This window comes from Chiloscyllium plagiosum, chromosome 7, assembly GCF_004010195.1.
Source record: "Chiloscyllium plagiosum isolate BGI_BamShark_2017 chromosome 7, ASM401019v2, whole genome shotgun sequence".
Classification (NCBI taxonomy): Eukaryota; Metazoa; Chordata; class Chondrichthyes; order Orectolobiformes; family Hemiscylliidae; genus Chiloscyllium; species Chiloscyllium plagiosum.
In genome coordinates, this window is record NC_057716.1 from 160,420 (window position 1) to 182,265 (window position 21,846).

General features: G+C 40.0%; 1 protein-coding gene across 1 annotated transcript in view; it reads right to left on the reverse strand.

Annotated features, from left to right (window-relative positions):
- Positions 1-21,846, reverse strand: part of LOC122551236 (collagen alpha-2(V) chain-like) — a 256,530-nt gene that overhangs the window by 107,745 nt on the left and 126,939 nt on the right. Inside the window, exons 9-16 of the mRNA XM_043692826.1 lie at positions 19,990-20,034; positions 10,038-10,091; positions 9,810-9,863; positions 9,027-9,080; positions 3,066-3,119; positions 2,797-2,850; positions 2,147-2,191; positions 177-230 (exon numbers count right to left, since the gene is read on the reverse strand). Of these exons, the coding sequence (XP_043548761.1) occupies positions 177-230; positions 2,147-2,191; positions 2,797-2,850; positions 3,066-3,119; positions 9,027-9,080; positions 9,810-9,863; positions 10,038-10,091; positions 19,990-20,034 (414 nt within the window). The remainder of the gene's footprint in view (positions 1-176; positions 231-2,146; positions 2,192-2,796; positions 2,851-3,065; positions 3,120-9,026; positions 9,081-9,809; positions 9,864-10,037; positions 10,092-19,989; positions 20,035-21,846) is intronic.

Consider the following 21,846-nt stretch of genomic DNA (forward strand, 5'->3'; position numbering starts at 1 on the left):
GACTACCCAATGGTGTTGACGTGGGATTTAACATTAACTCCAATTTCTAATAAATTGAACTCTTCAGCATATAGCAGGAAGTATAGTATCAGAGTCCCCTAAGTGATTAGAACAACTAAAGAATTGATGATAGGTTTTGTCTAAATAGGAAAAGGTGACTTGAAGATTATACTCACCAGAGCACCTTGAGGTCCAGTTCGGCCCCTTTCACCTGGAAGACCCCGTGGACCCTAGGCAAAAAACAAAATACAGCTTTAACATTATCCATCATTTAAAAACTAGTTAGCAGCAAAAGTAACCAAAACCAAGATTTTCATTTCCTTTGTATGTGCTTTTCTTTACCTCAGAAATGACAATTCAGTGATAACAGTTGCATATGTATTTGATGCTATCAGACCGAGGAAAGTTATAAATTGTATACCATTGTAAACTTCAGTTATCTTTTGTGATCTATTCACTAATCCATCAGAGCAGAATCAGTAACAGCATAATTAAAAACAACCTAATGCCTTATGCTGCCTCATGGGCAGATCATACTCTATTTCTCTTCATTGATGAAGGTAATATTTTTCCCAGGATGATCAGATTCACAGCAGTCCAGAGGCATTGATGATAGCATGGACAGCATGGGGGGAGAAAATCCCTGCATGGGCTGTCTCAACCTCCTGCCATAACTTTCACAGAAGGAATCTTCCAGAATGAATCTCAGCTGGAATGGCAGAACTGGCAACTTACTGCCTTGTCTCTTAGGTTTCCACCACTGTTAGTGAGGATGGGCAGGTGAATTTCCAAGGAATTTCCAAGCAACTTTCTTGTTTTGCTCATTAGCAGTTTTCTCCATTCATTACACTAAAATGAGCTTGTTCATTTTGAAAGACAAAACTAGGCTCAACACAAGCTGAAGTGGCAGCAAAACTCTACTTCAAAATAATGCATAAGAAGTACTTCTGATTTCATGAATAATTACTTGGTATATTGAACTTAAAATATTGTTAAAAGGAGTCAAGAACTCAAAAGCTTTCTGTCTCACATTCATTGAGATGAGAACACCTTAAACAGCCTTAACAAAGGGGACAGTACTCTATACAGAATGGGAAGAGGGTGAACCATCATTGGCATGGAGGTGTAGCAAGAACAGTTAACTGTTAATCTTAGTTGTCAGAGTATGCAAGTAAATTCTGATTGGTCAGGGCATTGCCTTGTAAATATTGAAGAGTTCAGCAGTCTTTAGTCCATGAAAAAGGTGCAATTAATGTATGAATTGCATTTGCCTAAATAAAACAGGATCCTATGTATTAACACCTTCCAGTAACCACAAATGCACCACAATGCAAGCCCAACCTATTATTGTAAATTGATTTCTTGCGCAATTATTAGCACGGTGCAAATTATTTAATGATTTCCAACAGCAGAATCATATCTAATGTCGGAAATACTATTCAGATACTTAAATTCATACATATATCTTTCAATAGAATTTTTAAATGAACTGAAACATTTTACCATGTTTTCATGTTCAGGAAATATTACATGTCATTAAATAAATCAATCAATGAAACGTCCAAAGTAAATCACCCCTCCCAAGAGACCACTGTGGGTGGGGGGGATGGGGTGTGAGGGGGGGGGGAGAAGGCGGGGATCAGTCACTAACTTTCATTGGTTGGCTTCCCAACAAATGGCGGATCCTCCAAACAGAGTGAAATACCTCCACTGAGGTAACAAGTAGCTCTTAGTTAACCACATACATCGTTCAGTCACCCTTTGATCTGGCAACTTTCTCACCATTAACAAAATGGTGGTGGATTGATATGAAAGACACACCCAACACTGTCCAGTTTCATTGTGGCAGCCAACTCATGTCTTAACCCATCACGAAAAGGCTGGTAAAATTCCAGCTGTGAAGCCCCTCTGACAGAGAAGGATACCACTCAGCTCTTTGACTCCATACTGGTTTTCTGAGAAGCTATCCAATCAATCCCATTCCCCTGCTGAGCTCCCTATAGCTTGGCAATTTATGTCCTTCATAACAAGATCCAGGTAAGGGATAGATAGGAATCAAAAAAGTTGATTACTCTTACAAAGATGAGAGGGGCTGATGCATTTAGCATTCCTGATTCTATCTAAGCTCATATAACAGCAAACCTACCTTCGAACCTGGAGCACCCATTGCACCGAGAGAACCTTGGTCACCCTACAGTAGGTGTGAAAGAGAAAACAGCAATTTAGACCACAGTTCCTTCATTACCAGCAGCTGGCTACAATTAGCAAACTATAGTTCTCCAAATGAAAGGAGAGAATTGAATGAAAAAGCAGCTATTCTCAATTTGCAATGACTCTATATTCTAAAGCTGAATCAGTTCTCTTAGATAGTTTTAATGAGTTGAAAATACTCATCACATAAAGGATATCAGGTTTTCTTCCATTAAGCAAATGTTCTGCAATTCTTTTGGAGAATTGGAGAGCAGGGCTGATTTATTAACATGAGCCATTACTAGTAAAGTTTGGGATAATTTCTTTAAGAACATTAACAAGAACATTCTATGTAAAGTATGGCTGTAGAAGCTTTAAACAATGTTCTGCAGATGTGGTTTTAAGGACATTACCGTCAGAATGACTGCACGACACTAATGTACAAAACTTAATGCGCTTGTTGGAAATTCGTCTCCATAAATGTCACAAATTAATTAATAACTATTTTAAGGCAGTGGGAAATAACGTGAGCCAAGCTTTGTTGACCTTGAATTTTGACTCTGCAGTGCAACCACATTAACTGATGTTCAATAATTCAAGTAGCACCTTCTGGCCAGCAGCTCCAGGTTCACCTTTAGGTCCTTTCAAGCCAATGTATCCCTGGAACAGAAATTTTTAAAAGATTAAATTCAAGTATCTCCATAAATATATGTTTAGAACAGAAACATAGTTTGAACAAATGCACATGAAACTTAACAAACTTCCTTACTGGATATTTAAGCCAACATATTGTAACATATCAATATGTGTGTGTATCAACAACAGATGTACTTATGTAATGTGTTTGAAATTGAGTTTGTTTTATGCTTACTTACCCTCAAGCCCTTGATACCAGGCAGACCAGGGGCACCTGGGAAACCTCGAGAACCCTGAAACCAGAGGAACATATTAACAGCCCAGAATACCCTGAGAGTGCCGCTCAGTTTGTTTATTTATCTTGAATGTTCAAGAGAAGAAATGGCACCCTGGATAATGCACTTCAGACTTCTGTCCACCTCGAGAACAGTAAACTTGCAATTCTCATGACCAAAATGCTTCACAGTCAATTTATTATTTCTTTAGTATAGGTTCTGATTGAGGGCATATTTGGGCACAACCGAAGGAGATAAATTACAAAATAATTAGCATCAGTGATGTCGATCAAAGGATATATGTGGGATAATACAAGTACTAACCTCAATCTGGAATTACTTACATCTAGGATAGCAAAGGATAGCAAGGTAATATAGCAAAGATGATTCTCGATATGAGTGAGAGTGACAGGGTAGTTGTTGTGGGGAACTTCAACTTCCCAAATATTGACTGGAAATATGATAGTTCAAGTACTTTAGATGGGTCAGTTTTATCCATTGTGTGCAGAAGGGTTTTCTGACAGTATGTAGACAGACCAACAAGGGGTGAGGCCACATTAGATTTGGTACTGAGTAATGAACCCAGTCAGGTGTTAGATTTGGAGGTAGGTGAGCACTTTGGTGATAGGGACCATAATTCAGTTATGTTTGTTTTAGCGATGGAAAGGGATGGGTATCCACTGGAGGGTAAGAGCTACAGCTGGGGGAAAGGCAATTACGATGCGATTAGACAAAATTTAGGATGCCTAGAATGAAGAAGGAAACTGCAGGGAATGGGCACGACAGAAATGTGGGTTTATTCAAGGAACAGCTACTGTGAGTCCTTGATAAGTATGTACCACTGTCAGACAGGGAGAAAGTTGTCAATCGCGGAAGCCATGATTTAAAAGGATGTTGAATCTCTTGCCAAGAGGAAGAATAAGGGTGAGATGTGAAGGCTAGTTATGGCGATTGACAGTTGCAAGGTAACCAGGAAAGACTTAAAGTGAGAGCTAAGATAAGTGAGAAGGGGACATGAGAAGTTGTTGGCAGATAGAATCAGGGAAAACCCTAAAGCATTCTATAGGTATGTAAGGGATAAAAGAATGACAAGAGTAAGATTAGGGCCAATCAACGACAGTAGTGGGAAGTTGTGCATGGAGTCAGAGGAGATAGTGGAAGCATGAAATGAATATTTTTCGTCAGTATTTACACTGGAAAAAGACAATGTTGTCAAGGAGAATACTGAGAAACAGGCTACTAGACCAGATAGGATTGAGGTTCACAAGGAGGAGGCGTTAGAAAGCCTGGCAAGTGTGAAAACAGATAAATCCCCTGTACTAGATGGGATTTATCCTAGGATTCTCTGGGAAGCCAGGGAGCTTGCTGAGCCTTTGGTTTTGACCTTTATGTCATCATTGTCTACAGGAATAGTACCAGAAGACTGGAGGATAGCAAATGTTGTTCCTTGTTCAAAAAGGAGAGTAGAGACGACCCTGGTAATTATAGATGAGTGAGCCTTACTTCAGTTGTTGGTAAAGGTTTAGCAGTTTAGATCAGAAATTGGCTAGTTGAAAGAAGACAGAGGGTGGTGATTGATGGGAAATGTTCATCCCGGAGTTCAGTTACAAGTGGTGTATCACAAGGATCTGTTTTGGGTCCACTGCTGTTTGTCATTTTTATAAATGACCTAGGTGAGGGCGTAGAAGGATGGGTAAGTAAATTTGCGGTTGTCACTAAGGTCGGTACAATTGTGGATAGTGCCAAAGGATGTTGTAGGTTATAGAGGGACATAGCTGCAGAGCTGGGCAAAGACGTGGCAAATGGAGCTTAATGCAGAAAAGTGTAAGGTGATTCACTTTGGAAGGAGTAACAGGAATGCAGAGTAGTGAGCGAATGGTAAGATTCTTGGTAGTGTAGATGAGCAGAGAGATCTCGGTGTCCATGTACATAGATCCCTCAAAGTTGCCACCCAGGTTGATAGGGCTGTTAAGAAGACATACGGTATGTTAGCTTTTATTAGTAAAAGGATCGAGTTTCGGAACCATGAGGTCATGCTGCAGCTGTACAAAACTCTGGTGCGGCTGCACTTGAAGTATTGCATGCAGTTCTGGTCATCGCATTATAGGGAGGATGTGGAAGCTTTGGAAAGGGTTCAGGGGAGATTTACTGGGATGTTGCCTGGTATGGAGGGTAGGTTTTACGAGGAAAGGTTAAGGGACTTGAGGCTATTTTTGTTAGAGAGAACAAGGTTGAGAGATGACTTAATTGAGACGTATAAGATAATCAGAGGATTAGATTGGGTGGACAGTGAGAGCCTTTTTCGGAGGATGGTGATGGCTAGCATGAGGAGGCATAGCTTAAAACTGAGGGGTAATAGATATAGGACAGATGTCAGAGGTAGGTTCTTTACTCAGAGAGTTTTAGGGGCATGAGACACGCTGCCTGCAACAGTTGTAGACCTGCCAAATTTAGGGGCATTTAAATGGTCATTGGATAGGCATATGGACGAGAATGGAATAGTGTAGATGGGCTTCAGATTGGTTTCACAGGTTGGCGTAACATCGAGGACCGAAGGGTCTGTACTGAGCTATAATGTTCTATGACTATGTTCTATGTTCTATCTGCACTAGGTCAGCTGACAAAACCATAGTTCAATGACTCATCTATTCAGTGGCACTCCAACAACACAGTGCTCCTTCTGTATTGCAGACCATGTGTTCAAGGCTGAAGAATAGAGCTTGAACCTACAAGATTTAGACGTAGATGTACAGTTCTACTGTTGCAAGGCTGGAGCCAGTTTGATTAATGTAGTAGAAATTTCTATCATGGATTTACACAAGTATCTTCTGCCCTGCCATCCATCAGTACATCTAATTAGTTTTCAAAGAAATGTTTAGATCATCTGAGGCTCTTTGGAAAAATATCATAATATAGATATTGTAATCAGTGTTAATGAAATAAAATAATTATCAGTTCAAATTATTTATAAATTGCCTCAGCTTGGATGTAGCTTTCCTTTTATCCCTTTTTGTGTCACGAGTGTCTCTGGCAAGGGTAGTAGTTAAGTGACCATCTCAAAATACCCTTGAGAAGTTAGTGCAGAGCTGTCATCAGACACCATTCAAAAGGAACTTAACAGCCAAACGCATTGCTATGGGGATGGAGGCACATAGAAGTCTCACTAGAAATGGATCTTATATTTAAGAGGAATCCAATGTTAAGTTTTGGTTGCACAGCCACACTGGCAGATGATCTTTAGAAGTTTTCCCATCTGTGGCCAATTAACACCTAATAGATGGGAGATCTGGCCAATAACTAGGGGCAGACAGCAGGAAGTTTCAGCATGTCAGAAGATGGCACTATATTTGAAGAGCAGCCAACAGTCTTCACTCAGACTCCATGATTGAGTAATTTTTTTTTGCCAGGACTGGGGTAACAGAAGCAAGTGGTATTCCAGTAAACAGAGGGAGGACACCAGAAAAATACAAAAAGGAGGACTAGCTGGAGGTCACTGAAGATGTCAGCAGATGGAGAATGGTTGCAAAAACAATGAATGCAATATTAGAAACATTTAGTAATGTGATCTGGTCTGGCAAGGGGTGAACGGTATTGATAACAGCAAACTTGCAGGTCGCAAATAGTGCCAAAAGATGCAATGCCAGACAACCAATGCATGGAGTTGATATGACCAAGAATGAATATTCTGTGAAATACAGATTAATCTCACACTGCAGGCCAATGGTCAGTCAGATGTGATTACTTCAACTCTTTGTGCTAGGTATGACTCCAACCAGCAGAAATTTCAGCGCAGCCAACCTCACTGCCACAGCTAAAAGACAGCCATCACAAACCATTGGCTTCAACTGCTCCTCCAGCATTCCATACATGCGCACTATCATACTGCTGCTCTGGCACCTCCTTTAAGGCAGTATCCATGAACATTTTCAGGTGGGTAGCCCCTTTGGAGGACATTCACCTGTATTCCTGCTCCAATGCATTCTCCTCATCTACTCATGAGGCTGCTACTTCTCTGGCTTGCTCTGGCTCTGCTCCACATTGCGATATCTATCACTCCCTCTCACTCTGCTCAGTAGAGGCATGAAACCCAATACACAGCAGCCATTAAGAGTTAGTTCTCAGGATACTAAGCTGATATATGATATTACTGTATATGATGGCTACTGAGCGAGAGCCTTCCAATAAATGCCTTCCAATATAGGCTTACAATGTGCAATCCCTCCAATATTTCAACCTCTTGCTTCAATGACTCTTTATTTGGCTGTTTTCACTCACTGATCCCACTACCAAACACCAGTCACCTGCCAATGAGCTCTAGTCCCATTCAGCAGGACAGCCTCTGATACTCCACAGAACCTGTGCCCTATGGGAAACATTTAAAATATACTTCAAATTCACACCAAATTGGTTACTGAACAACTTTAATCATAATTAACAACACCTAGACAACATTCAGGTTTGGGCTGATAAGTGACAAATAACATTCATACCACACAATTTCTAGTAAAGATCATCTCCAAAAGGGACTCAAACCATCACCACCTGACATTCAATGGCATTACTATCACTGAATCACCCACAGACAACATCCTGGGGGTTACCAAAGGGCCATCAAGGCTGAGTCATTAGACATATTCAAGGCTATCTACAAACAGAGTTTTAATCAGTAAGGGAATCAAGAGGTATAGAATAAAGGCAAAATAGCGAAGTTGAGGATTATCAGATCAGCTATGATCTCATTGATTGGCAGAGCAAACTCGATGGGCCGAATAGCCTCCTTCCACTCCTGTGTCTTATAGTAATACGAAAACTGAAGTAGGATGGACAAACATATTTATATACTGCATATACTATGACAGCAAGATGTCAGAGGCTAGAAAGTCTGTGACAAGTGACTCACCTTCTGACACCCCAACACTTGTCTATTATCTCTAAGCCACTCTTCCAAACTACCTATGATCGGAATAAATTCCATGTATAATTCACCTACCTTTAAGCTGTTTCTCCACTTTAGTATTTTATCTTTTATCAAGAGTGGAAATGAATCCTTTTCCCCAGTTATGCCTGACATATACCAGTGGATGGATTTCCACATTGCAGATAGTAATTGGGAATCAGCCTCCACTACTAAGTCTGCCAGCAACTGCGGTTTTTCCAGTGGAAGGTCCAACTTTAGACCAGTTGCGGGCCTGTTGTCACAGTCATCAGTCCCAAAATAGGAACTGAGGCTGGAGGGCCCAGCTCAGCTGCCATCTTTTGTTTTAAAGAGTCACAATGCTCCATGCATCAAAAATAGTCTGATCCTGGCACGAAACAAGATATAGCTGAGACTCCTGAGATTGGTGGAAGCATGTTCATGATGAGGGGAGTCTATTAGGAGAGGTGAAGCAGGGATTCAGATGCTCAGAGTGGCCAAATTTAAAGACAGGGCTCATCAAAACTCACACAAATCTGACCTTTCTCTGGATTAGTGCCCCAAATGCTCCTAGTCCATTACTGACCTCCCTCAGCATGAACGTGCCTCCAGTGCCATCATTAACTCCTAAATGTCCTGTCAAGACATTTCTTGGCCATTGGTTTGGCTTCCTTTCACTTGCTGGGGTGGCAGAGGGCTGCAAAAATTGAAAGTATTGGAGAACAAAGCCTGCAATGCAACACCTTAGATCTTTTGATAGGGACTGGCAGGCTTTTTGCCCTGTGCCCTTCACTCTGCCTCTGAAAATGGAGTGCCAGAAAACAAGGCAGAACCTTCACCCATTCTGCCTGGCAGCTAATCACGCCACCTTGCTCTTGTGAAGTAGCATTTCAAGACGGCCAAACGTGGCACTAGGTGTTTCAGTTGAAATTATTTTGTAGCTATCAGGTTTCTGCAAACAATCTTGCATTGCCAATTTTTATATCTAGTTCAATAACCAGCCACTTTACCTGCTGTCCATGGAATCCCTGCTCACCAGAGCGTCCTGGTTTTCCAACATCACCCTTTGGAAAGAAAAGAAATTTAGTCCATTAGTCAATAAAAAATTGAATTAAGATGCATTTAATTTGCCTGAGTGCCTTCACTAATTTTATTTGTTCACTAATAAACAGGACTTAGGGCTAATCCATGCTCCAGCCTAATCTTCTCTTGCCTGAGTATATGCATTGAAGGTGAATTTTATGTGATAGGTAACCTCACAAATATCCACTACCACCTGAGTGGACATGGACACCTGAGAAAAACAACAAAAATGCTACTTATACTACTTATACTATTCTCCTAGTTATCTGCAGCTCCTCCAACAATATTGTGTGGAAAATCTGGCAAACCTTAATGGAACTACGTTTTCAATTTGATAGTTTGCAAACAAAGTGATTGAATTCAGGCTGAGTCAAAATTAAAATTTATTTTGGTACACATCACGTATCTATTAGGAAGAGCCCTGAGCCCTTTCCTGTTTAACAGAATCTTATAGTTTCTAGGCTTTAACTTTGCTATTTTGCAATTTTTTTTCATGTCTAATATATTCCTGTTTCTATTTCATTTTAGCTTCTTCAGCCTTGTTCATCCATCGTTAAATATGAAGAGGCATGTACTGCTTCTTATGTATGGGGAATGTACACTAGCTCAGTTAAGGGCTTATGGATCTTTTTTATATTTTGTGAGCAAGAATTTATTGGTAAGGTGTGTTCATCAACATTGTTTCAACAAATTTATAAATGTACACTCACGTCTTCACCAGGTTTTCCAGATGGTCCCTCAGGACCACGGTTACCAGCTGAGCCCTGCAATTTGATGGTAAAGAAAAGTATTATCCACAGCATTGAGGACAGCTGGATGTACTTAAAAAGGAATCTGAAGTACTCATTATAATATAATGTTGGTTACTCTTCATGTTAGTGGCTTCAAAAATCTCTTACGGTTTAAGCACATTTTAATGACGATGTTTGAAAGCTTACCATTGGTCCCAAGTCACCAGGCTCTCCAGGTGAGCCAGGCTGTCCCTTTGGGCCCTAATTGAACAAGAGAAAGAAAAAGTACATATAAAGACAAGGTTCTTATCCACAATTTACCAAGCATGGCTGTGTTCACATCAAGGCATTAGAATCAAAGCTATATAATTTTACAGTTGTCCTGGGGATATAGGCTTCACTGGCTGAGCCAACATCTATTGTCCATCCCTAACTGCTCTGGAGAAGTAGTGGTGATCTGTCTTTGGGGTGTGGTACACCACAGTGCCGCTGTGAAGGGAATTCCTGATTCTTAACCCAGTGACAGTGAAGAAATGGTAATGCATTTCCAAGTCAGGAAAGTGTATGACTTGGTGGTGGTGGTGTTTTTACATATCTGCTGTCCTTATCATTTTTGATTGTAGAGATCACAGTTTTGAAAGGAACCTTTTTCAGAGCCTTGTTGAGTTGTTGCAGTACATCTTGTAAATGGAATATACTGCTGCCACTGTGCATCATTTGTGGATGGAATCAATTTTGGAGTAAGATGATGGGTTGCCAATCAAGTTGGCTGCTTTGTCCTGGATGGTGTCAAGCTTCTTGGGGGTTGTTGGAGCGGCACTCATCCAGGCAAGTGGAGGGTATTCCAGTGCCTAGCAGATGGTGGAAAGAGGTTCGGGAGGTAGAATTCATCACAGAATATCTAGCCTCTTGCCCACCCTTGTAACTGGACCAGTTCTGCTTCTGGTCAATGGTAACCCTAGGAGGTTTCACTGGCCGGTTCAGTGGTGTTATGGCCATAGAACATCAGGGGGAGATTGTTACATTCTCTCTTGTTGGAGATGGTAATTATCTGGCACTTTTGTGATGTGATAATTATAATACTGTGTATAAACTTAACTAATAAAAATGACAGATTAAAACAATTCTGTGAGCAGTTACACATGTTTGATTCTTGTCAATGGACTTCAGACAGACAAAGGGCAGATAGGCTGTCTGGTAGCTCAATAGCTACTTCAAAGGGAAACATTTGGAATTTGATTTTCCCTTACGCCAACACAATGGGATTTGAAAATTCAAAACCTCTGAGACAAACAAAAGATTGGAACAAAATAGAAATTGAAACAACTGGGGATGCTGGAAATCAGAAACAACAGAAATTGCTGGAAAAGGGTCAAGGGGTCTGGAAGCATCTGTGAAGAGAAATCAGAGTTAACACCGTGGCTCCAGTGACCCTTCCTCAGACTGATGGTAGCTTGGAAAAGATTTATATTTATGCAGAAGATAGAGTGGAATAAAATAGGTGGAGATAGAGCCCAAACAGACAGGAGAACAGACGGACAAAGGATTGGATAACCATCAGCATGGGAGAATGAATAGCTATTAGTGGACAATTAGTGACTAAAGATGGGTGGTGTATAATAACAGACATGATTTGGAGATGTTGGTGTTGGACTGGGGTGTACAAAGTTAAAAATCACACAATCCAACTGGTTTTATGTGGAAGCACTAGCTTTTGGAGCACTGCTCCTTCATCAAGTGGTCGTGGATTTCAAGCTCATAAGACACAGAATTTATAGCAAAAGTTTACAGTGTGATGTAACAGAAATTATGTATTGAAAAAGACCTGGATTGTTTGTTAAGTCTCTCGTCCTTTAAAATAAACATGTCGCTTTCAGTTCTTTCAAATGTAAATCGCAGAACTTTTTTAAACTTACGTTCTCGAGCAAACTTTAACAATTGGTGTCATGTCAACCCAGATAATGCATTGAAGGTGTGAGGTGCCCTGTGTGAGACTGTCTGTGCCACAATGTTCACACTGATTCCAATCTAAAAAACTGACTTACAAAATCTTACATGGATTCATGCAGTTTTTGAGCAAAATAAAATGTAATTCTGCAAATACAAATTCACCCCACAAACTTATACGTGTGTGTGTGTGTGTGTGTGTGTATGCATGTGGGTGTGTGTGTTGTGTGGGTGTGCGTTATGAGCGTCTGTGAGAGAGTGTGTGAGTGTGAGTGTAAAGGGGTGTAAGTTTGTGAAAGGGTGCGTGTGAGAGTGTGGGAGTGTATATGTGAGCGAATGAGAGAGAGCTTGTGTATGAGAGAGGGTCTGTGTGAGTGTATGAATCTGTAGGAGTGTGTGTGTGTGTAGGAGTGTGTGCATGTGTCTGTGTGTAAGAGTGTCTGTATCTCTGTGTGTGTGTTTGTGTGTGTGTGTATAGTGCAGTAGGGCCACCTATAGTGTGACATGAATCCAAGATCCTGGTTGAGGCCATCACCCATGGGTACCGAACTTGGCTATCGGCCTCTGCTTGGCCACTTTGTGTTGTCGCCTGTCCCAAAGTCCGCCTTGGAGGATGGTCACCCAGAAGTCAGAAGGTCGAATGGCCCGGACCGCTGAAGTGTTGTCTAACTGGGAGGGAACACTCCTGTCTGTTGATTGTTGTGCGGTGCCCATTCACCTGTTGCCATAGCCTCTGCTCGGTCTCACCAATGTACCATGCCTCAGGGCCTCCTTGCCTGCAGCGTTTGAGATAGATAACATTGGCTGAGTCACATGAGTACCTACCCCATACACGGTAGGAGGTGTCCCCATGTGTAATGGCGGTATCCATGTCAACCTTTTGACATGTCTTGCAGCGTCTACCATGTCAAGGTTAGTATGTTGTTGTCCAAATAGCAGACTATGTGATAACAAGGACTGGTGTGTAAAGGTTGGGATAGGCACATGTGAACATGCCTTAAGCCCTAAAATTGTTGAACCAAAAGACTGGAGAGCTCTTAAGCAGAAAACAAGGTGCTGTTCTTCCAACTTGTGCTGAGATTCACTGGACCACTGCAGCAAACCTGAGGCAGAGATGTTGACCAGGGAATAGGATGGTGTGTTAAAGTGGCAGGCAAGCTTAGAGTCTTCTCTGTGGACAAACATAGATGTTCTGCGAAGCAGTCCCTTGTCCGGTCTGTTCCCACGTACATCTGTGATTCCTCTGACGCTTTACTTCAGTTTCCTGAATTTCCAGTTTGCAGGCTCCAGCCACCTTCACTTTACCATAGAAGTGTAATCCCTTTACACATTCATCCCCCACCAGGTTGGTCTCAGGGCTCTCCACTTCTTCCTGGAACTAAGGCCTGAACTGTCACCATTCACCACCAACCTCCTCCACCTGGCTGAACCCATCCTCACCTTGGAACAACTTCTCTTTGAGCTCCTCTCACTTTATTCAGGTCAGAGGGGTGGCCAAGGGTATTCGCATGTGCTCCAGTTATGCCTGTCTCTTTGTGGGGTACGTGGAACATTCCTTGTTCCAGTCCTATAGCCCCTGCTGACCCTATCTTCTGCATAAAAACCACCCTTTTCCTAGCTGCCATCAGTTCTGAGGAAGGGTCATTGGACCCAAAATGTTCACAATGACTTTCTCTCCATAGAAGTTACCAGATCTGCTGAGCCTTTCCGGCAGATTCTGCTTTTGTTTGTAGACTGAAACAATTACCCCCTTCTCCCACCCCCACTCGGAACTCCAGCATAATTAATTTTGCTTTAAGGGCTAATGATTCATCAGAAGTTGATATCACGGCCACTTACATCTTTATCATTGCTAATTTCCTAATTGTGACAATCTGTTTCGAAATCAGACTCCCAGGAAAGTCTAAGACAATATCCTCACAAAAGAGAATTGTCAGCTTGAGAGCATTTGTTTTAGGAGTCGACTGTAATCCTGCCGTTAAGCCATCTGCAAAAAATGTAACTGCAGAAAGAATGAGGAACAAGAAACCTTCTCTCTGCCTCTAAGTCTGTTCTATTTTTTGAATGTATCTGTATAAAAATAATCAACTATTTAATGAAAATATTAACTATTCAACTTCAGAAGCCATTGCTACTGCAGGATCTGATTTCAAAGGTTGAGCATCCGAGTTAAGAGAGAAGGAGCTCAAGCAATGGACCCATTGATATTCATACAACAACTATTCATACATTTCCCCTGCAAGTATTCATTTGTCTTACAGTCAGCTCTTCCATAATGCGATGGTTGTGTTCTTGTGCAACACCACATTATAAAAAAGTCAATTTCAGATACAATGCTTAAAGTGTTGGCAGTGTACTCCCATTACAGCCAACATGTCTTAAAAGTTTGCGCTGTAGAAATAGCGTCCCCAATTTGTCAATTGCATTACAATGAAGGCTGATGAAACACGCATTTTAACAGAATGACCTATACCTGTATTTATTTTAATCTTGGCATATGTTATCCTTAAGATCCATTAGCAATTGTTTGTAGTCAACTAACCTTTAACCCATTTAAACAAAAGCTTAATTACTCATACAGTTGTGCAGCTGAGAAACAGACTCTTCAGTTCAACTCGTCCACACCACCCAAGTTTCCCAAACTGAAAATAGTCCCACTTGCCTGCATTTGACCATATCCCTTTAAACCATTCACACACCTGTCCAAATGTATTTTAAATGTTGTAACTGTACCTGCATCTACCACTTCCTTTGCTAGTTCATTCCATATATCAACCCCCTCTGTGTGATAAATGTGCCCCTCAGGTCCCTTCTAAATCTTTCTCCACTCACCTTAAAATTATTCCATTTTGTTTTGAACTCCTCTGCCCTCGGGAAAAGATCTTTGCTATTTACCTTATCCACTCCAACTTCATGGCTGCTCACCTGGTGACATTCTGTAGTCTGCACCTCAGCTCTTCACCCATGATTCTCCATTTCAGAAAATTCTGTTATATCTCAGTCAAGTCTGAATCCTTATTTGCTCAGTTCCCACTTTGAATATTATGTCAGTTGGAAATTCTGAATATTCCCAAAGTTCTTGGGCTGCCTTGGATGAATTTTCAATTTTGGCAGCAATTGGTCTGCTCATCTGTTACAATGTTCCAAATTATTTAATACAAGGTAATCGCTAGGCCAAAGAGCCTTCAAAACCAACCTGGAATTCAAACCATTAGATCAATCCCAAATCATTTTCACATTTCCAAGAAGGAGACATGCATTAATTGGACTGAATCTTGCATGGCTGACCAAGTGTCCTGCTGGCCTAGTTTTCTCGGCCTAATTCCTCACATCCTCCAATTTCCAGGACATATTAGAGAGGGCAAACTGGAATGCAGACCTATGATGCATTAAACATTATTTCCTCTGATTTACCTGGCAAAAGTTTGTAGCTACCAGTTGAAATAGGAAAAAGCATTTCAATAGCATGCAAATTATAGCTACAATTGAACTTTATGAGGATTACATCAGGCAACTAATTGGGAACTTGATGACCTATTGTGACAGGTATTAAAGGGAGTGGGGTTGGTCCTTCAGTCTGGAAGGTTTGTAAAACATCAATTCTGTTTTTTTAATTTAATTTTCCAGCACAGGGGTGTTGCGCTGCAGGAATGAATGTCATTTGGCTGTTATATCTAACAGCAAGCATGAAGCCAAATATATTGCCAGGAATGGATGCTGCTATCAACACTTTTCCTAGAGTTTTGGAGCAAGGATTAATTCCCTATTGGTTGCCCTGCCCAACATTTTCTCCATCTGTTTAGAATAACTGAATGCAGCTGGCGTCAGCTGAGGTGAAGCCACTCTAACCAAAAGGTTTACTTATGTAAAGATAAAGGGACAGAAAGGAATGAAGTCCTAAAAGGCTCCAGATGCAAATTCTAAGCAATCACCTGATTAACCATTAACAATGGTTTAGTGAAACTCCTATTTTGTTAGACTCCTACTTTGTTGGTCTTTGGGAATTATTCCTTTGTAAGAAAACTTATTTAAGCCAAAAAAATTCTCAAAGCTAATTCTACTTTTGATGACAGAAGGGACCTGTCATCCCTGCTAAAAATAAACTAAGTCTATACCAGCCCCATTGTCTAGCACAGTAGGATAATATGATTTATATAAAACCTCAAAGACAAAAGATATTATTAATTTTCAGGGAAGGAATAAAGCTCCAAACCAACTCCAAATATTTGATAATTATGTCATAAATATAGAAAATGTAAATTATTAAGAAAAATAAGTGAGATTTCAAAGTGAAATAAGAAAAGATGTAGGTCTTTGTCCATCGGATATCAAGAATGCCACCACAATATACAGCAATGGTTGCAAAGGTAATTAAAAATGTTGAAATATATAGACAGCAACATTCCATAAGTTCAGAAAATTTACTTCAACATGCCAAAAGATTACAACTGTCTCAAAGGGTGGAGATTTCATGGGTTAGCCTAGTATTCCAATCCAAGTTTGCAACTGAATCTGGTTTTCCACTATTCCTGCAGTTGTTCCATAATAGATTCAGAAAAAAAAGGGGAGTAGACCATCTGCAGAAATTCTTCCCCTGTGCTTCCTGCTGCAGCTTCATCACTTGAAAGTGCAGAAAATGGGGAGAGATAAAGCAATGGCGGGGAGAAAAGAAACATTGATTCCAATATTCATATTTGGCAGCTGTGAAAATACTCTGAAAGAATTAAAGGGATAAACAGAAATTTGTGGGAGGTATGGCACAGTTTCTTAGTGAAGGGAACCGATATAAAATAGTAGCAGACATTTTGTGAAAAAGTAGAATAAACAATCAGGGGAAAATGAATTCGGATAACTTAAGCAATCATTCCTTTGAACTCAGAGTTGGTGCTCTGTGTAGGGAATTCTGAAATATCACACAGCTCTCACCATGGAATATCATTGAGAGTATTTGTGTTGCTGTGGATGGTCAACCCAAACTTCAACCTCAATCTCCTCAGCTCGTCTGCCATCATGGAGAGTTAATGGTTTGTTTCTGGCCATTGGACTGACATCATCACCCTATCTTATACTTGTAGTAACCATCATTATTAGTTCTAAAATATTCAAGGAGAATTTCAAGTTCCCCAAGTATGTGCAGCTATCACTTCAGTACACTGGTATCATTTGTTTTAGAATTTGGATTTTGAAAGGGGGGGGTATATGGCCTTTGTCTGTGTTTATGAATGGATTTTATTATCAACTTTTCAGTCTTTCTGGAGCCATGATGTCAGGGGGCAGCCCTCCTGGAGTGATACTGAGTATTTGTTTGTATTGTGAGGGTTTATGACCTGAGACTGCAAACATTAAAAGATGTTAGTTTACTTTGGTTTAGAAGGAAAGGTTTTTTTTATAGAGCTGGAAAGCTTTTTGTTTCAATTCACTGAAGTCCTGACTAGGGTTAGATGTAACAACAGCTTCAACTGAAGAAATTCAGAACTTAATTCAGAACGTTTATGAAACAGGTTACCTCAGTGCAAGGGCTTTGGTTTGAAAATTCCAAACCAGAAGCATTTGGTTAGAACTCTGAAGGGGTTATTTGAAACTATGCAAGTTTAGGTTGAGCTGTGTGAATTGTTAAAAAATGTGTCAGAAATTCAAAACTGAGAATTGAAATGAGAAATCAAACCAATAGCTGTGATAGAGATGGGTACTCTCAAATTTGCCTACTGTGAGGTGATGGCATTGGGAAAAAAATGGGATTTTCATTTTGCTGTGTGTTTTAAAATCTTTCAAACCATGCTGGTGTAAACAAGTTGTTTTAATCTATTTTATCTTCATTTTCTGTGTGTAATAAACTTCTGTTTTATTGTAAAAGCCATATCTGCAATATTGTGTGCTTATATTTCAGTGAAATTCTGTCACTTTAATATTAAAAAAAGACTCATCGTGCCAGATTTTAGGCTGGGATCAGATTTTTCCAATAGCAATATCATTTGGGATCATAAGTCACGATAATTTTCACCGATTCACAAAGTCTACAAATCTGCCAAATTCAGAGTTATAGCACTGTAAACCCATCATGGTTTTCCCTAGCTGAGAAACTTGATGGACCAATTCAGAAGCTTTTGTAATGACTGTAGAGGTCACTGTATATGCTCGTGTAAAAGTCACATTTTAAAGACTTTTTTAAGGTTAAATTTGTGGAGGGGCTGAAATTCATGCTAAACAGAAATTTGTGGGAGGTATGACACAGATTGTTAGTGAAGGGAACCCGTATAATATGTTAGCAGACATTTTGTGAAAAAGTACAGTCAAAAATCAGGGGAAAATAAACTCGGATAACTTAGCAATCATTAAGTCCAAAATACCGCATCATTAGCCCAACTGATCTCTGAACGAATAAAGAAAAAAAACAACAAATTATGGTAATTGTACAAGCTCAACTGAGCTGCACGCAAAGGGAGGTTTTCATCTGACTCTGATCTGATGCATCTCAAGCCTTTGTGCCAAATTTTTCCATTTCCTTCAGTTTTCTCTCATCTATTGTTGTTTTAGTTTTTCAAACTAACATTTTAAGCTTTTATTTCTGATTAAGAAAAACACAAGTTATCAGACATGTGACTTTCACTGATCATTGTAGCTGCGAGAAATCATCAACAGCTGTGCGATGATTATAGTAAAGTAAATGCATATAGGCCTATCTTATATAGGAAATGATGACATGATAAACTCTGTATCACACTATTATAGATGCACGTTTGATAATGAACTAAGAAATCTATAGCCTAACGTAGGTATGAACCGTACATCAAAACACATAACAGCACGAGAAACTATTTGTTTCGTCAATACAGGATAATTCCTTGACCCACAAATGTTGAACTGTTATCCGTGAAGAATGAGGGTTGACTGTTACATGAGATACATGGAAAATTCCAGATTATTTGACCAAAAATAGGGGATTGACTCTTACATAACATCAACTTTTACGCCAGTATGGATGAGGAATACATAATTTTTTGTCATTCTGCTTTTTAATATGTGACATTATACAATCACATTACACACCACAAAAATGGCATCTGATGTCCCTACTGTTGTGATGAGACAAAACTATTCCTACCTATTTCAAGTGTGAAGTATAAGAGCCTTTCTCTGATCATTTCTAAGAGATTTTTTTCAAGTCCTGGCTTATCGGGCTAATTGGTCCACACTAGAGTCAGGAATACTTGGCAATCCACCAGATCTGAAATCAGCCAACCACCTGGCAAAATTCAGTTTCTTCACATCTGGTTAATTATTTCTTCCATAGCGTTAGCTAATTGACAACTCATGGTGAGAAAAGTATGGCATTATAATCCACAATCATTGCAGATGTAAATAATTCTGGGATCAAAAATGTCAAAAATGAACCTAGCAGCACTGAAATCAAGTCAAGACTAGCAATTGCCAGCTGAGTGAAATGAGGAGGACATCCAACATCAGCCTACTCTTCAAAAAGCATCTTACAAAATGCCTTGCATGGAGTTTTGTAGCTGAACCATCAGGCAGGAAGAGGATTACAGCCTTTTGAAATGTAGCTCTCCATCAAAATGAAAGGTTCTGAGAATCATCTGGACTTCTGAACAGCCAATGAATATACCCACAAGAAAATCAGTGTCCCAACATCTCAAGGGCTTTTAACTGAAGTGAAGAAGAAAAAGTTGAGAATGTACAATCAGTGGGAAAGGTGCAATGTTGGTCTACATTATGGCAATGGAACATGGAACATCAAGGATCTGATCCAGTCAGAGAAGAACTGGATTTGTGGACAGCACTAGAAACTGGGTGGAGTGAGAGTAATTACGGATGGATACAAAGGAATGCTGAAGCAATTAGGCAGACTTAAAGTTAATTTTCAATGGTTAGTGTAAGTATATTAGATGGGGCAAAAAAATGATGTAAGAAGTTCAAATTGTCTCCAGATAATAAGTATAATGCACACAGTTGGCTTAACTGACCTTTTTACAACAAATGGAGTGAACTTAAATGATCGGTTTAAACGCACATCAGAGTATATTACTTTTCAACTTTCTTAGCATTCAAAGTCAGTACATATATAATATTATAATATACAAAAAGATCTTTTTTGAAACTTTAGTTTGCATTAGTAAATCCATGACAGTTGAATCAAAAAATATGGCTCCATCCATCACCAATTGGAATGTTGAAATGATTTATTAAATGTGCTTACTGCTGGTCCCATGATTCCTGGAGGTCCTCTTGATCCTACTTCACCCTGGATGATGATAAGTAACAAGAAACAATGATAAATAACACAGAAGCAAATACATTATAGCTTGAATATTAATTCTATGTGGAGGTCTATCACACACATTGGGGCTTTTGTCGCTCTCTTCATCTTGATGTATTTCTCTGAAGTTAGAAGAGGGGATGAATTTCTCTACCAGTTGGAATTTAATAGGAGTGTAGTAGATAAGTAACCATGGCTACGGTTTGGGGCATGATATTTAATCAGATTGATACACAAGATTCCATAATTCATGGAATATTAATGACAAGGCACTGACTTAACTCATTAATGAGCTGGTAAGCTAACAATAAGGAATATTTATATTGCTCATTGCACTTTTGTTTTATTATGATAATCAACTCATCAAGCCAATCTCATGGCCAAGGAAATCTGTTGGCTACGTAGATGAAACAAAACTTCCCCAAGGAAGTCCCCCCATAAGACAGTGAAGTGAACTGTGGGATCAGAGACTTAGAAAACCATCATTTCCATGACTACTTCAGAAGGCATGCACTTATTTGACAGATAAAACAGAGTGCTGGAGAAACCCAAGCCAGATAAAAAGATATCAGGTCAAATGATCAAAAGCCTAACCAAAGTTGAAAAAGTGTCTTAAGGAGGAAAGTGAGGAAGAGAGGCAAAGAGAGTGTGGAGCGGGATTTCCAGAACTTAGGATCGAGGTAACTGAAGTTGCAGTTGCCAGCTGTGGAGCAGTTATGATTGGGAATGCACAATAGGGCCAAATTAAAGGAGCACAGATATCTCAGAGGGTGATGGAGGATATTATGGAGGTACCAATGGAAATACCATGGAGAGGTTTGAAATCAACAATGCCAATCATAAAATCAAGATGTTGCTTGACCAGGAGGTAGTGTAGAGCAGCCAGAATAGGAATGGTAGGGTAACAGAACTTGTTGTGAGTTAAAACAACAACAGCAGAGTTTTGGATAGCTTCAAGTGTATGGAAGACACAATGTGGCAGACCAGCAAAGACAGTATTCAATAGTCATGCCTGGGAGTAACAAAGGTATGGTTGAGGTTTTCAGCAGTAAATGAGCTATGATGAAGGTGAAGTGAATACAGTTATGGAGGAGGAAATAGGTGGTCTTAGGGATGATTTGGTATGAGGTCAGATGCACATTGTGGGATTGAATGTGACATCAGCATTTCAGGCTGTTGCCCGGAAGTGGGAAGGAATCAGAAATTAGGGGCAGAATTTGGGGAGAGGACTGATTTCAAGGACTTCAGTTGTCCCAATATTGAATTGGAAATAATTTCTACTCAGCCAGTACTATTTATCAAATAAGCAGCAAGGTAATTTAACATCAGTGGAGGAATTGAGAGAGGTGGAATGGTAGATCTGGGTGTCACCAATTTATATGAGAACGCTAATGCTGTGCATTCAGATGATGTCATCATGAAGTAGCAAATAGATCAGAAATAGGTGGAACCAAGGGATTGATTCTTGAGAGACATGAGAGGTAATGGTGCAAAAACAGATAGAGAAACCAGTACAAGGGATTCTCTGGCTACAATTATACAGATAAGAATGGAAACCTGTGAAAGCAGCCCCATCAGCTGAAAATGCCCCTGATCCAAAGCCATGTATTTCTGGCCATAAATGATTCAGATTGCTCTGAGGCCAGGGACACCATGCCCCAAACCTGGCAAAACATGTCAAAGAGACAGCGACTTAAGTTTCCTACAAAATAATAAATAAATCAAAATCCTAGTATACTGTGAGTGTGCAAGCAAAGACCCTCACTGACCACTCAATGCAAAATAGGCAGACATTAT